The 16322-nt window shown below is 39.9% G+C and overlaps 1 protein-coding gene across 1 annotated transcript; it reads right to left on the reverse strand.

The window, feature by feature from the left end:
• Window positions 1-9470: 9470 nt before the first annotated feature.
• On the reverse strand, window positions 9471-12227 carry HRG_08204 (uncharacterized protein; the record flags this gene model as incomplete). The annotated part of the gene is made up of 3 exons (XM_044866675.1): window positions 9471-9536; window positions 9608-9867; window positions 12182-12227. 3 exons carry the CDS (start codon window positions 12225-12227, stop codon window positions 9471-9473), a joined length of 372 nt encoding a protein of 123 aa, XP_044718564.1.
• Window positions 12228-16322: the final 4095 nt, after the last annotated feature.

Raw genomic sequence — 16322 nt, forward strand, 5'->3', positions numbered from 1 at the left:
ATCTAAGGAATTATCTATAAAGGATAAATCGCTTAAATAAAGGAAGATTTTAGTAGCTAGTTTCCTTCCCTACCCTCTTAGGCGTAGACTATATAATCTTATTAAATAAAGATAAAGGATAGCTCGGTCTACTACTTCTTAGTACCTAAGGCTAGGATTCTAGTTATACTTAGCTAGCTAAGAGACTATAAAGGAGATATCCGGTCTAGTAGAAATAGCTAAAAAAAGTAGGGAGCCTACCTTTTATTAATATCGGTGTTTCTCTTACTCCCTAGCTTAAAAGGACGGATTAAGTAAAAGCTCTTTATTTAATATAGGCGTAAAGGGAAGCTTCTTCTTAAGGGAATTAAGGAGGAATTTATAAGCGACCTTATCGATATAGGCGTCTTAGGTAAGCTAGATAGTCTATTAAGACCTATTTTAAAGGATTTAAATCCCTAGGAACTACTTTAGCTCCCCTAGCTTAGTTATCTTATACCTTTATTATAGGCCTTATATAGCCTCCTTAGTAGTTACTTCTTCCTCTTTTAAGTAAGCTTAGATAATATCGTCGATATAAAAGAAAACTATGATTTTACCCTTTTATATTATATACGGTTCTTAAGGGACTTTCTTAAAGCCTAGGGCTTTAAGGGAACCTATTAAATACTATTATTAAAGAAGGAGTAATCTTTATAGTCTATATAAAGCTTTCCTAAGCTATAGGACCTTTCCTAGTTATTAAAAGCTTAGTAAAAGGCGTATATAAATAACTTCTTCTTCCTTAAGTAGGTAGTTAATAAAGGCGTTAATAGTATCTATTTAATTAAGTTTAAGGTCGAATTCTACTACTATAGCTATAAGGGTCTAAAAAGATATCCTTACTAAGGTAGTTGCTTTAGTAGGTAAATCCCTTTTTTCCTATTAATTCCTTTAGATAACTAGCCGGGCTTTATACTTTTTAAGGAAGGTATACTTATTAGTCTTATAGATAAAGACCTACTTATAGCTAAGGACCTATTTTCCTCTTATGTTTTCCTTAAGAACCTCTTTAAAAGACCTTATCTTTTTATATAAGGCTAGGTAGTCTTTCTAGGCCTAGAAAAACTAGTCTTTAAAAGGGTGTTTTTCTAGCTACCCTTAGTTTACTAGTAGGTCTAGGAGGTCTCTTTTATATACCTTTCTTGCTAATAGCTATAGCTTAAAGAGCTAGCCTACTATAAATGCTCCGTAGGAACCGTCTTCTATAGGCGTTAGATAGAAGTTAGAAAAACAATCGAAATAAGGGAGAGGTTAGTTTTCTTTTATATTAGGCCCTATACCTTCCTTTACTTATTAAAGTAGGGATAAAAAAGCAGCTAGGTAATTCTTTAAGAGAGGTGCCTTTCCTACCCCCTTAGGGGTTAAGATAAGAAGACTAATAAAAAAAGCTACTTTTAGATCTTCTTCTTATATAGAAGGAGGCGTAGGGAGGTAGGTATATTTTAGCTCTACCGCTTTCCTATAGTCTCCTTCTTTATTTAGATTATTTAATCTAGTAGTTTCCTCTTTTCCTTTAAAGTTAGCGTTATCCTTAACTACTTCGATATTAGTTTCTTCCTTTAGTTCCTTATTTAAGACCTCTTCTTAAGACTATTAAGAAGGTAAGATTTAAATCTTTTAAATTAGCTAACGTTATAAGAGTAAGAGGGGCTATTAATCCCCCTTTTTATTAAAGTAGCTTAATTCATCGAAAATTATATCCTTAGTCGAAATAACCTTCTATAAAAGAAGAATCTAGATCTAGAAGATATTAGTAGAATTATAACTAACGAGGTAACTAATAAAGGCTCTAGGATTAAGCTTTCTTTTCTTCTTTCTTTTTAGCTATATATCGGTAGTTATAGTATATACCTTATAGCTATAGGTATAAAGGTAGGCTAATAAGGCCCTCTTCTTTATAAAGAGCTTAAGGGGAGATTTCTAGTCTATTCCTTAGGTAGTCCCTCTAAGGGTCCGGTTTTATAGGTAATAGGCGGTCTTAACGACTTCCCTTTAAAGGTTATAGGGAAGCCTTATAGTAAGTCTTATTATATAGGCCCTTTCTATTATAGCACCCCTTAATCTTTCTACCCCTTTATTATAGGCCTAGGTATTCGGTACTAATAAGAGGGGTAAAATACTTTTTTTTAAAGCTAATTTAAGTTATCCTTTATAAATAGCTCTCTATTAGATTATATCTTCTTTATCTTATAGCTAAAGTAGGATTTTATTTAGTTAATAAAGTCTTAAAAGGTAAACTAGTTATACTTACTTAAGTAGTATTATAACTATAGTTAGCGGGCTATAAGAGAGCTAGCTATATTTATATAATAAGGTAGCTTAAAATAAAAGTTAGGATATAAAGTTACTTAAGCTTAGCTTACTTAAAGTATATATAAGCTAAGTAAGCCTTATATAAATAGATTACTACTTAGGAGTATAGCTTATAAGTAAGCTATAGTAAGCTATAAAGGGGATTATAGCTAGGACTATAATTTAAAGATAGTCTTTATAGGTATATATAGCTACCTACTTTTACTACTTTAAATAAATAGCTCTCTAGCTTTTAATATAATTATTACGATCTCTATTATAATCTTATCTTTAATTTAATTACTTAATTACTTAGTTATAGTCTATAGTCTATAACCTCTAACTTATTACTAATATAATATACTTATTATTACTTAAACTATACCTTATTATATTTATTAATATAAACCGCTTAATAGGTTTATCCCTTAAGAATAATACTAGTTATTATACGTTAAAAGCTCTTATTTAATATAATACTATATTACTCTAAGTAATATTATAATTATTAATATACTTATATAGTAAGCTAGATTAACTAACTCTAGAGCTACTATATTACCTTAAGATATAATACGCGAGATTATTACCGTTTAATATAAGGTATAGTTACTTAGGAATAAGGGAGGTAATAGATAAGTTATAGACCTTAAAGAAGTAGTTAAACTAAAATAGCTAGGACTATTTAATAGTACTTATAGCTATAAGAATATACCCTTATATTCCTATTTTACTATTATAAAGAAATAATAAGTATAGGGAGGCTCTATAGAATAAGCTAGTAAAAAGAGGTTCTATAATATAGTCTAAGGGAATAACCCTTAAAGATAAAGACCTCTACTAGATATCTATACCTTCCTCTAAGAAAAGCGGGTTAGGATAAGCCTATCCTTATAAACAAAAATATACATAAAATGCATAAGTTAATTACGAGCAGAACGGATACCTTATTGCCTATTTTAGCCTAGTAGTTCCGAAGATATCCGCGATACGAGAATAGGTAGGGCATAGAATATTCTAGTTAAATCTACTACTTACGCTAGAACCTATAGTCTTACGTTAACTATTACGCTATAATTAGACCACCTACTAAGTTAGGAAGATATACTATAGATAGAGCTTTTTAAGCACTATAGAATATACTAGAAAGCTAACTAATTAGTCTACTAGTAGGCGAGTAATAGTCTATAAAAGACAAAGGATTTCCCTAGGAGTAGTAGATAGAATAAGTAAGTTCGTAAGTATCTTTTACAACGCTATTCTTTTAATATATTATTTAGCCCCTTATATGCTCGTTATAAATTCCGGACGAAATCCTACCCCTATATAAGAGTCTTTAACTATTATAGGTAATAGGCTTAGGCCGCGGCCTAAGCTATATAGTCACGTGCGGAGGGCCGGATCCCGCAAGTATAGGGGCGGGCTAGCCGCGCATAGAAGAGCTCTATATAGCTTATTAATATTATCCTACGGACGGCACCTACGCACACGCCTCTGCCTACTCCGTGATAGTATAAGCTATTAACTAATAGATCTAATAGATATCTCCCCGGAAAGGGTGCCGCTTCCCTAAGGGAGCACCCCGCCACCCCCCGGGCGGATAGGAAGTATTGCAGCTATCCTAGAAGCGATTAAAAGCGCGACGGCTAGCGAGAAGAACGAGGTTCTCGCTATACTAGGGGAGCCGTCTACGAGACCAGCGTTAACCCCTACGACCTTAGCAACAGCGGTTGCGGCGGCGGCACCACCGATATAGAAGCCGCTTCCCTAGCCGACTTAGGACGGTAAGCCTAAGTCCTTCTACTTCTTCCTTAGCCGGCTATAGACGAAGTTTATAATAGACGAGAAATAGGGCCTAAACGGCTATCGTGACATAGCGTGGTATTCGCTCCTCTATACGCTGCCGGAGCCCTAGATACGGCGGATCTCCGGATTCTAGGATAAGGGCGGCCCTAGAGGTAGACGCGACCCGTAGGACTTCTTCTAACACCTTATATATGCGTTCGGCAACGTGTAGGAGCGGGAGAAGGCGTAGGATAGGCTGCGGACCCTTAAGTAAAGGGACGGGCAGACCTTTAGCGAATTCCTCCCCGACTTCGAAGAGACGCTCTCACGAGCAGCGGGAACCACGGTATAGGAAGACAGCGCGAAGCTTATATAGTTACGGAACTCGATTACGCCGGCCCTACGGGAGCTGCTTATCCCCGTAATTATGCCTATTAACTACGGCGAGTATATAAGCCGGTTAATAAAGGTAGCATAGGGCTACGAGCAGACGCCGCGTTTCTAGAAGCTTCGCAAGCGCACGCCGTATAGCGGTGACGGGATCACCGCCCCTCTATAAGAGGAATAGCCGACTATCGATACTAACGGAGACACCCTAATATCGGCTACCCGCACGGACCGAGCTAAACGCGGTAGGAAGTCGTCTTCGAATATCCCCTATACTATCCCGCTCTCTAAGTAGCGGGCGAAGTAGGTAACGAGCGAGGAAATCGGGAAAAGGAAGGCTAACGGCCGCTGCCTACGTTGCGGCGCGTCTATATACTTTATATTAAAATGCCCCTTCCTTTTAGCTAAGCGGCCTATAGTAGTTCGAGTAGCGAAGATAGAACCGCTCCTTGCCTTAGACGACGAAGAGGACTCCGCTCCCTTAGGCCTAGAGGAAAAAGAGTAGCTCTAGAGCAAAGACGGGCTCCGGAGCCCTAATTACTAGTACTAGCAAAGGAGAAGGAGGAATTATCCGCCCGTATAGAAGAGGAGCCTACTTTAATATAGGTTATAGTTAATAACTCCTTGCCCGTCGCCGCCCTTATAGACGAGGGCTACTAGTGCTACGCCGTAGTTAACGAGGCGCTTATACGAGAGATATAAGTGCCGGTAGAAAAGATCGCCTTAAGGCGAGTAAAGGGCGCCTTAGGCGCGATAGAGGGTACGGTAATTAGGGGCATTACGTAGCTAGCTATAGAGGTCGACGGTTGCTATAAGCTTATCGTGGCCTATATAATCCCCTAACTAGAGTTTCCCTTAATCCTCGGGAAACCCTGGTTATTATATACGGAGTTATACTCGGTTCCGTACTAGAAGAAGCTATAGTTTAGGCCTACGTAATAGTAGGTCCGCTACGACGACGGTTCCATAGGCGTAGGACTAGGCGTACGAGCTTTATGCTCGGCATAAGAAGTCCTTGCCTCTATCTTTATAGGAACCGTGCGACGGTTAGAGTAGAAGGAAGGCCGGGCAGCGGCTAACGTAGCGGTCTACGCAGTCAGCCTAGCGGACATCGATAAGGCCCTCTAGGCGAAGAAGCCGAAGTCGCCCTCTAAGCTACGGTAGCAGATACCGGAGCGCTTTCACGACCTCCTACCGCTATTCGAGTCCTAGGAAGCGGATAAGCTTAACCCGCATAAGCTAGGGGTAGACTATAAGATCGTACTCCGCACCGATAAGAAGGGGCAGGAACTGCCCGCACCGTTCGGACCGCTATATAGTATATTATACCCGGAACTACTAGTGCTAAAGAAGACGCTAAGGGACCTCCTAGATAAGGGTTTTATTTAAGTAAGTAGCTCCGAAGCAGGAGCGCCGGTCCTATTCGTACGTAAACTAGGGGGCGGGATACGGTTCTATTGCGACTATAGGGCTCTAAACGCAATTACGAGGCCGGACCGCTACCCCTTGCCCCTAATCTCGGATACGCTCCGTAACCTTTCGAAGGCGAAGTGGTTTACGAAGCTAGATATAAAATAGGCGTTCTATAAGGTGCGGATCTCGGAGGGTAACGAGTAGAAGACGGCGTTCCGCATACGCTACGGCTTATTCGAGTAGCTTATAACGCCCTTTAGCCTCTTAGGAGCGCCCGCCACCTTCTAGCGTTATATTAATAACGTGCTTTAGGACTTCCTCGACGAGTTCGCCTCCGTATACATAGATAATATCCTTATCTATACGAGCGGCTCCTACGAGGACTATATACGGAAAGTACGGAGGGTCCTAGAGCGCCTCTAACTTTATAGGCTCTACCTCGACCCGGATAAGTGCGAATTCGGGGTTAAGAGGGTTAAGTACCTAGGCTTTATTATCTACGCCGGCGTAGGCATATAGGCGGATCCCGTAAAGATCTAGGCGATTCGGGACTAGGCTGCCCTAACTACGTAGATAGGCGTACGGAGCTTTCTTAGGTTCGCGAACTACTATAGGATATTTATTAGGGGCTTCTCCCGTATTATAATGCCCTTAAACGAGATTACCGGGAAGCGGACCGCCTTTCGCTAGGGGCCCGTATAGGAAGGAGCGTTCCGTACGCTTAAGGACCTATTCTCTTAAGCCCCGGTGCTGCTCTAGTAGGACTTCGACCGGTCTACGTTAGTTAAAGCGGACTACAGCGGCTAGGCACTTAGAGGAACGCTCTCCTAGGAGGTAGACGGGCGGAAGCAACCGGTAGCGTTCTACTCCCGTAAGCTAACCCTAGCGGAGCGGAATTACGCTATTTACGATAAGGAGATACTAGCGATTATTAGCTGCCTCGAGCAATAGTAAGCGGAACTCTAGAGCTATAAGAGCTTCGAGGTTCTTATAGACTATAGGAACCTCGAGTACTTTATAACCCGCTAGCACCTCTCGGAGCGGTAAGCCCGCTAGGCGGAGTATCTCTTACGCTTTAACTTCTCGATTAAGTACCGGCTAGGGCGGGACTCCGTAGTCCTAGATACGCTTTCCCGGAGGGATTAAGACCGGCCGACGGGAGCGGACATCGAGGCCCGGGATCTATAGCTTATCCCGTAAGAAGCGCTACGGACTTATATAGGAGCTTCCCTAGTAGAGGAAGGCGCGGCGCTAACGGATAAGCCTTCCCCCGCACCTTCGCCTCGGCCCGGCGAGGAGGGATAGACCGGCCTAGGGGCGCGTGCGGCGCGGGTGTTCTAAGATAAGGTCCTCTAGCGCTTATGGGATAGGATGTCGTCTCTAGACCGCACCTACGAGAGCGTGCGCCGCGCCGTTAAGTCCGGCGCTCGACGCCTCGATCCGAAGCTAAAGCTAAAGGTATAATTAGCCGACTATTATATCGACCTACGGGGGCACCTACGTTAGCGGGGGAGACTATAGGTGCCGGGCGCGCCGCATACTATAGAAGCTAGGGAGAAGGATAGACCGCCGGAGCTAGACGAACGGAACAAGCTCTAAGGGAAGCTAGTCTAGCTCGTCTATAACTCTAGTATCGTAGGCCACCCGGGTAGGCAAGGCATAGCAGCAGGCCTCGCGAGGGATTTCTACTAGCCCCTCCTATAGCACTACGTTCGCCGCTTCCTCCGTAACTACGATATCTACGGCCGTACTAAGATTTAGAGGGCGCAGCTTAAGGGGCTACTTAAGTAGCTTCCGGTGCCCGACCGGTTCTATACGCATATATAGATAGACTTTATAACGGACCTCCTACTTATAGAGGGCGGCAACCGCTATATATAGGTAATTAAGGACCGACTTAGTAAGTCTATAATATTAGAGCCGATGCCGTCTATAGATATAGAGTCCTACGTAGAGCGCTTCCTATAGTGCTAGGCCCGCTCGTATAGCTAGCTAGCCTCTATTATAAGCGATAGGGGATCGAATTAAACTAGCCGCTTTTAGCAGCACCTATGCTAGCTACTCTAGATTACGTAGCTGCTTAGCACGGCATATTACCTATAGACCGACGGAGGGCCCGAGAGGGTTAACTAGGAGGCGTAGGCTTACCTATAGGCCGTCGTAGCCCGCAACTAAGCAAACTAGGACCGTTAGCTCCCCGCGGCCTAACTTACGTTAAATAGTAGACTATATACCTCTATTAAGATAGCCCCTTTCTTTGCAACGCATAGCTTTAAACTACCCTTACTAGTTCCCTTTGCCGTAGGCGTGGTAGCGGAGTAGTATAGCAATTCGTTACCGGAGGGCCGCGCCTCCGCGTTCGTACGAAAGCTATAGGAGACCACGGATTATTGCTAATCCGCGATAGCCGCCGCGGCGTAAGATTAGGAGCGGCACGCTAATAAGACTAGGGCCCTAGTAGATAGGTTTACGGTAGGAGATAAGGTATAGCTAGACCTCCGTAACTATAGGTCGGCACGGCTAAAGAAGAAGCTTAACTAGCTATACGCGAAGTTTACGGTGCGGAGGGTTATTAGCCCGTAGGTTATAGAGCTCGATAGTCTCCTAACGGGGGTCTATAATAAGATTAACGTAGACCTCCTTCGTAGAGCCTCCTCTAACCCGCTGCCTAGATAAGAAGCAGCGGACGCCTAATCGCCCGTAATCGAGGTAGAGGGAGAGGACGAGTTCGAGGTCGAAGAGATACGGGCCGCGCGCTAGAAAAAGGTCGGTAGGGGGAAACGCCGGGAGGTCCTCGTTAAGTAGCGCGGGTATCTCGACCCTACGTAGGAACCCGTACGTAAGTTTACGGGAACCATAGCCCTCGATAAGTTCGAAGCCTTATTTAGAACGGTAGACGAGAACGACGGACTAGCGGACTACCGATAGCAGCCCGGGCTAGGACCACGAAGTAGGCATAGCGGAGGGGGCAGTCACGGCAATATAGGCAATATAAGCGCAATAGTATAGGCGGAGATAAAAATAGCGTTTATTATAAGGCGAAGCCCCTAGACTACCCGGGCCTATTCCTTATCGTTATTATTATTATTATCTTCGTTATCGTCGTCCTCGTCGGCCTCCTCCTTCTTATTAGCGGCGGCGGCGGTCTCTAGGGCGCTAAGGCGGCCCTCTAAGCCCGTAAGCTAGTCGGCGGCGGCGGCGGCTCTAGGGGCAGAGGGGCGGCGGCCAGCGGCGGCGGCAGGGGCAGCGGCGGTAGCGGAGGCGGGCACGGCTAAGGGGACCGCCAACAAGGCGACGGAGGCAGTGTCCCTAGCGCCGGGTGCGTTAGAGGCGGAAATAGGAGAGCGGAGGAGTAGGACTTACTTAGGCATAAGGCCCTATCGCTCGAGGGCGCGGAGGTTGCGGTAGGCGGCGGCGGCGGCGGTAAGGCGCTTCTTAGTAGCCCCCCGCGCCTACCCGTGCGAGCCGGCCTTCTAAGCCGACGCCGCAGCGAGCAGGACGGGAGGCGCCGCCTTATAGGCGCGGCCGGCTCGCGCGCACTAGTAGCAGCTGCCGCCGCGGCGGCGCCCGGCCTAGTCGGAGCAGTCGAGCTCCTGCGACGCACAACGCATATAGGGGGCCGAGCGGGCGGCGCCGGCCTACACTTAGCGCTTATGCTATAGGAGGTTAGCGGACAACGTCTATTACGCTTACCTGACTACGGACTTACGGGGGTGGCGGAGACGGAGGCGGGGGCCGAGGGGCCGGGCGTTACGGGTAGCGGCGGGGACGGCGTCGTTACCCTAAGGGGCGACGTGAGAGCGAATAGCGCAGCAGAGGCGGCGGCGGCGGCGGTGGGAGCGGTGGCAGCGGCGCGGGTAGGAGCGGCGGCAGCGGCGGAGTCATCGTCGGCCGCGGCTAGCACGGCGTCGACGAACGACTCCGCACGCTCCGAGAAGGAGGAGGTAGGAGAGGGAGAGGCGGATATATCTATCGTAGAAGTTAGCACGACGGAATACGGCCTCCCGCTCTATAAGGCGCGGAACTTACTAGTTAGAGTTATTATTATTATTAGGGCTATTATTGCTACTGCCGCTACTACTACGAGCATACGTTAATAGAGCGGCCCGTATAGCTAGGAACGGACTAACGCCCTAGGTAGAGCGGAACTTACCTATTAATACTACTACTACGGTTAAAGAAAGGAGAGAAGGAAGGGAAGGGGGAAGGGGGGGATACCGCCTTATATACCCCTTAGTAGAGGATACTACCTAAGGCAGAGGGGACGGGCAACCTAAGGCTTACGTAGGTCCGGACTAGCCGCCGGCTACCTAGGGGCGTATATAATAGGTTACGCCCCTATTTAAACGGCTAGCCGGCCGACGAGTATAGAGCTAGGTCCCGGCTACCCGGGCTAACGGGCGCGGGGATAATAGGGCTAGTAGGGCCGGCCCTATTAATAGGAAAGGGCAGGGAAGAGCCCGCGGCACGGGCCTAATTATACGGGAGCCGTTAATAGGGCAGCGCTACGCCGCGCTCGAGGGAGGGCATTATATAAGAGTCTTTAACTATTATAGGTAATAGGCTTAGGCCGCGGCCTAAGCCGTGTAGTTACGTGCGGAGGGCCGGATCCCGTAAATATAGGGGCGGGCCAGCCGCGTATAGAAGAGCTCTGCATAGCTTGTTAACATTATCCTACGGACGGCACCTACGTACACGCCTCTGCCTACTCCGTAACACCCTATACTCCTTCGACCGATCTTTCTACTTACGTTATCGATTACCCGATCCTACGCTTATTACTTATACCTTTTAATAGGTTATAAGCCCGGCTTTTCTATAAGTCGGGTAATAACTTTAAAATTCTAATACTAACTATACGACCTCTAATTATTTAAAATAAGCTCTAGGGATAAGTTCGAATTTACTAAACTTAAGGGTAGTTCTAACTATACCTTCTAGGCTATTCGAATATAGGCTCTTTTAGTTAGGGAGAAGCTTTCTACTACTATATAGTAAGAAAATTACTTAAAAATAAAAGAAGGACTTACTTTAATTTTTCTTCGTATTAAAGATAGTCCTTTAACCTAAATAAAGTATATAATAAATGCTAAAGAGGCGTAGGATAGGTTAAAAAACCTATATAACCTTATTTCCTTTACTTTAAATTACCTATTTATAAAGGAGCCTTTTAATACTTTAGTAGGGGATTTCGAATCCCTAGAAGGCTACCTAAATAAGGTAAAAGAGGTATTCGAGGAGCTAAAAGCACGGAATATTATAATTCCGGAAGTAGTTATTATAGCTTAGATTTTAAACAGCCTTTTGGGCTCGTTTTCTAGCAATATAACTAATATAACGTAAGCTCTTCGAAATAACTTAGAGGCTTTTAATCTAGAGTCTGTCTCTAGTAGTCTTATAGACGAATCTAAGAGGACTAAGTCTCTAGAAAATCCCCTTAAGTAAGATTTCTTTACTAAGAAGCCCTAGAAAAAGATAAAAATTATATTATAATGCACTTACTATAAGAAGAAAGGGCATCTAGTTAAAGATTACTACTATCTTTACCCGGAAAAGGCCCTTAAAGGCTTTTCTAAAAATTTAAAAAATTAAAATAAAGGAATACCTTCTAAGAGGCCTAGAAAACCTTCTATAGAAGGAAATCCTATCGAATTAGACTCTTACGTCGATAAGAAGACGAAAAAACCCTCTTCTCTATATATATCGGAAGCAGAAAAAATAGAAATCGATAATTAAACGGACGAAGAACCGGAAATCGATTTTTCTATTCCTTCTCCTACCCCTAGAGGTTATAAAAGCTCCGAAGAAGAAGCAGAGGTATATATCTCTTCGAATATCCTTAAAAAAGCCGTATTTAATAATAGGCAAATAGGACCTTTAAATTCCTCTCGAATTAAAGACCTTATATATAAGGTAAAAAGAAGGAAATCCTTATAAAACCTTAGAGAATAGAAATTTCTATAATTTTATATATAATACCGGTGCTACTAGGTATATAGTATCGGAAAAGAAATTCCTTATTAATTTTCGAACTATCTCTACTAAGGTTAATTAAGGAAAGGCATCCTATATAGTTATTAAAGGCTATAGAGATCTTCTTTTTAGATTTCCGAATAATAAAAGGCTATTTATCTTAAGAAACTGCCTTTTTATACCTAAATTAAGGGTAAATATTATAAGCTAATCGTATTTTAAAAATACTTATGCCTTTATTAATAGCACGGAAATTTTCCTACTAGATAACTAAGCTAATATTATATCTAAAGGAAAATACTAAGATAACCTTTATATCTTCTCTTGAGAAATTCCTTTCTTAAAGAAGAAGACATTCCTATATAATATTAATAATATAAGGAATAATATAAAGGACCTTAACTTTTATTTATAGCATTTAAGGCTAAGATATATAAGTCTTAAAGCCTTACTAGAAACCTTTAAAAGATATAATAAAGATATAACTATTCCTAAGAAGGATATTATAAAAATAAAAGAATGCGAGGCTTATATTAAAGCAAAGGCAACTAATAAGAGGAATAAATCCCTATTTAATAAGGTATATAATTACCTTAATAGAGTTACTATTAATATTTAGGGACCTATAAAGACCCCTACTTATAATAAATACACCTCCTTTATATCCTTTTTAGATATAGGGATAAGATATTTAGAAATATCTTTAATAAAATCTAAGGTAGAAGCCCTAGAAAAATTCTTAGAATATAAAGCCTTGGTTAAAAATAACCGGGATAATATTACTATAAAGGAAGTCTTTTTAGATAACGTAAAAGAATTCCTATATAAAATAAAACCCTACTACTTAAGAAAGGGAATTAAATATTATACTAGCCCTCCTAGGACTCCCGAATTAAACGGAGCAATAAAGAGGATTAATAGGACTATTTTAAATAAAGTCCGAGCTATTTTATTTACGGTAAAACTGCCTAAATATCTATAAGGAGAAGCTATTCTAATAGCAGCCTATTTATATAATAGGACCCCTTACTTACGAATAGGCTTCTAAACTTCTATAGAGAAGAAGGAAAATAAATCTCTAGCCTTAAAAGACTTAGAGAAAATTAAGACCTTCGGAAGTACTATTTATTATAAAAATAAAGACCCCTTAGATAAGCTAGAGATAAGAGCTTATAAGGGTATTATTATAGGCTATACTAAAAATACTTATAAAATATATAACTTTTCGAAAAGAAAGGTAATAATTTCTAAAGATATTATTATCCTAGAAAATAAATTTATAGAAAATTAAAAAGAAGTAGACCTTAAGGACTTTAACTTTAATACCTTACCTTCTATAAATAAGGTCCCGGATAATTATTTATAAAGGGAACCTATATATAAAGAAGGTAATAACTCTTCTTTAAATAACGAGGAAAATAACCCTCTTATAAAGAAGGAAGATAACCCTCTTATAGAGAAGGAAGATAACCCTCTTATAGAGAAGGAAGATAACCCTCTTATAGAAAAGGAAGATAACCCTCTTATAGAGAAGGACGATAACCCTTTTATAAAAAAGGGAAATAATCCTCTTTTAGAAAAGGGATTAAATAAGGATCTAAAAATCTATATTAATATACCTAAGAAGCTAAACGGATTTTATAAAGACTATATCGTATACCCCGAAATAAATACTATATTAAATAGTAAAAGTAAAGAGATTATTCTATCTTTACTAGGAAATAAGGATCCTATAGAGCCTAAAACATTTAAATAGGCTATAAATAGCTTAGAAGCTATAGAATAGAAAAGAGCTATGTTTCTAGAAATAGAAGAGCTCTTAAACTAAAATACCTAGGAATTAAAGCCTCTTCCTAGCAATAGGGAGGCCCTAAGCGGCCGTTAGGTCTATAAAATAAAGCGGGATAATAATAATAATATTATTAAATATAAAGCCTGCTACGTAGTATAAGTATTTAATTAAGTCTATAGCCTAGATTATTTAGAAACCTTTTCTACGATAATAAGACCCGAATCTATTAGAATGCTACTTATAATAGCTATTTCTAATAATTATACTCTACTATAATACGATATAAAAAATGCCTTTATATATACCGAAATAGATATAGATATTTATATAAAAATCCCTATAGGCTACGAAGAGCTAATACTTAAAGACTAGTTTAATAAAAACTAGTATAAGTATAATATTAGCTATTTATAGTTTCTAGAGCTATATAAAAAGAAAAGGCTAGTAGCAAAATTAAAGAAAGTATTATACGGCCTTAAATAAAGCCTAAAGCTTTAGTATAACTATCTTAGCTCTATATTAGCTAAGATAGGATTTTCGGCCCTCCCTATAAATAAAGGGGTATTTATAAATACGCAATATAAAATTATAATAGCAATCTACGTAGATAACCTCTTAATAATAGGGCCTAATAAAGGTATAATAAATAGTCTGCTTAAAAAAGTAGTAGATTATATAAAGGTTTAGCCTCTAAGCAAGCTAAAAGACTTCTTAAGAATATATATAATTATAAACTAAAGTAGAAAGGAGATATTTATATCCTAGGAAAAATATACTCGTAATAAAATACGAGAATATAATAAAGAAGACTTAGGGACTTTTAATACGCCTACTATAGTAGGAGTAAAGCTTAAAAAGGCTACTATAACGCCTTCGTAAAAAGAAATCCTTATTTACTAAAGGGAAATAGGGGCTCTATTATATCTAGCTATAATAAGTAAGCTAGATATTTTATATACTATTATTTCCTATGCTAGATTTACTTCTAAACTAGATAATACGTATTTTAAAGCGTTAAATACTATCTAGAAATAAATAAATAAATATCCTAACCTAGAGATAATTTATTATTATAATATCCCTTATATATATAATTTTATAAAAGGTTACTCCGACGCTAGCTAGGCGTCTAACCTTATAGATAGAAAATCCGTTTCCGGATACTATTTCTATATTTATAAAAATATTATAAGTTAGGCCTACTAGAAGTAAAAGTCTATAGCCCTATTAACCTACGAAGCTAAATTTATTGCCCTTAGGGAGGCTAATAAAGAAGCTTTATATCTAAATCGGCTATTTTATACGATAAATAATAGCTTGTTTATTAGAATTCCTAAAACTATACCTCCTATCTTAACGGATAACGAGGCAGCTATTAAATTAGCTAAAAATCCAGAATTTTATAAAAAGACAAAGTATATAGATATTACTTACTTTTATACCTAAGAAAATATTAGGGAAAAGAAGATTCGGATTTTCTATATTAAATCTAAAGATAATATTGCCGATATATTTACTAAGGAACTAAGAAGAGAAAAATTCTTTAAGTTCCGAGAGCTTCTTTCCCTTAAGGAATTAAAAGAGCCTTAAAAAAGAAAAGCTTATATCCCTTTAATAGAAGTTTTTTAGCTGTCTTTCGCTTTCTTAGCTTTTCCTCTTATATAACTAATAGGTTTTTTCCTTTAAAAAGGTTTCCTATTAGTAAAAAACAACTTATAAAAATAGGGGTTTTCCTTATTAAAGGTTTCCTATAATAACTCTATAAGGCTTTTTCCTTATAAAGGTTTACCTAAAAAGAGGAGAAAAAATTATAATAATAACTAGGATTTTTCCTACTAAGGTTTTTCCTAGAAAGGGTTTTAAAATTTTCCCTTATATTCCTATTATACACCTTATTCTTAATAAGGATAATTCTACTATAAAAGAAATAACTAGTAAAGAGTACTATTTACCTAGTACTCTTTAAGGGAGGCTATAAGAATATACCCTTATATTCCTATTTTACTATTATAAAGATATAATAGGCATAGGGAGGCTCTATAAAATAAGCTAGTAAAAAGAGGTTCTATAATATAGTCTAAGGGAATAACCCTTAAAGACAAAGACCTCTACTAGATATCTATACCTTCCTCTAGGAAAGGCGGGTTAGGATAAGCCTATCCTTATAAACAAAAATATGCATAAAATGCATAAGTTAATTACGAGCAGAACGGATACCCTATTGCCTATTTTGGCCTAGTGGTTCCGAAGATATCCGCGATACGAGAATAGGTAGGGCATAGAACATTCTAGTTAAATCTACTACTTACGCTAGAACCCATAGTCTTACATTAACCATCACGCTATAATTAGACTACCTACTAAGTTAGGAAGATATACTATAGATAGAGCTTTTTAAGCACTATAGAATATGCTAGAAAGCTAACTAATTAGTCTACTAGTAGGCGAGCAATAGTCTATAAAAGACGAAGGATTTCCCTAGGAGTAGTAGATAGAATAAGTAAGTTTATAAGTATCTTTTGCAACGCTATTCTTTTAATATATTATTTAGCCCCTTATATGCTCGTTATAAATTCCGGACGAAATCCTACCCTATACTCCTTCGACCGATCTTTTTACTTACGTTATCGATTACCCGATCCTACGCTTATTACTTATA

This window comes from Hirsutella rhossiliensis (assembly GCF_020360975.1).
Source record: "Hirsutella rhossiliensis strain HR02 chromosome Unknown scaffold00009, whole genome shotgun sequence".
Lineage (NCBI taxonomy): Eukaryota > Fungi > Ascomycota > Sordariomycetes > Hypocreales > Ophiocordycipitaceae > Hirsutella > Hirsutella rhossiliensis.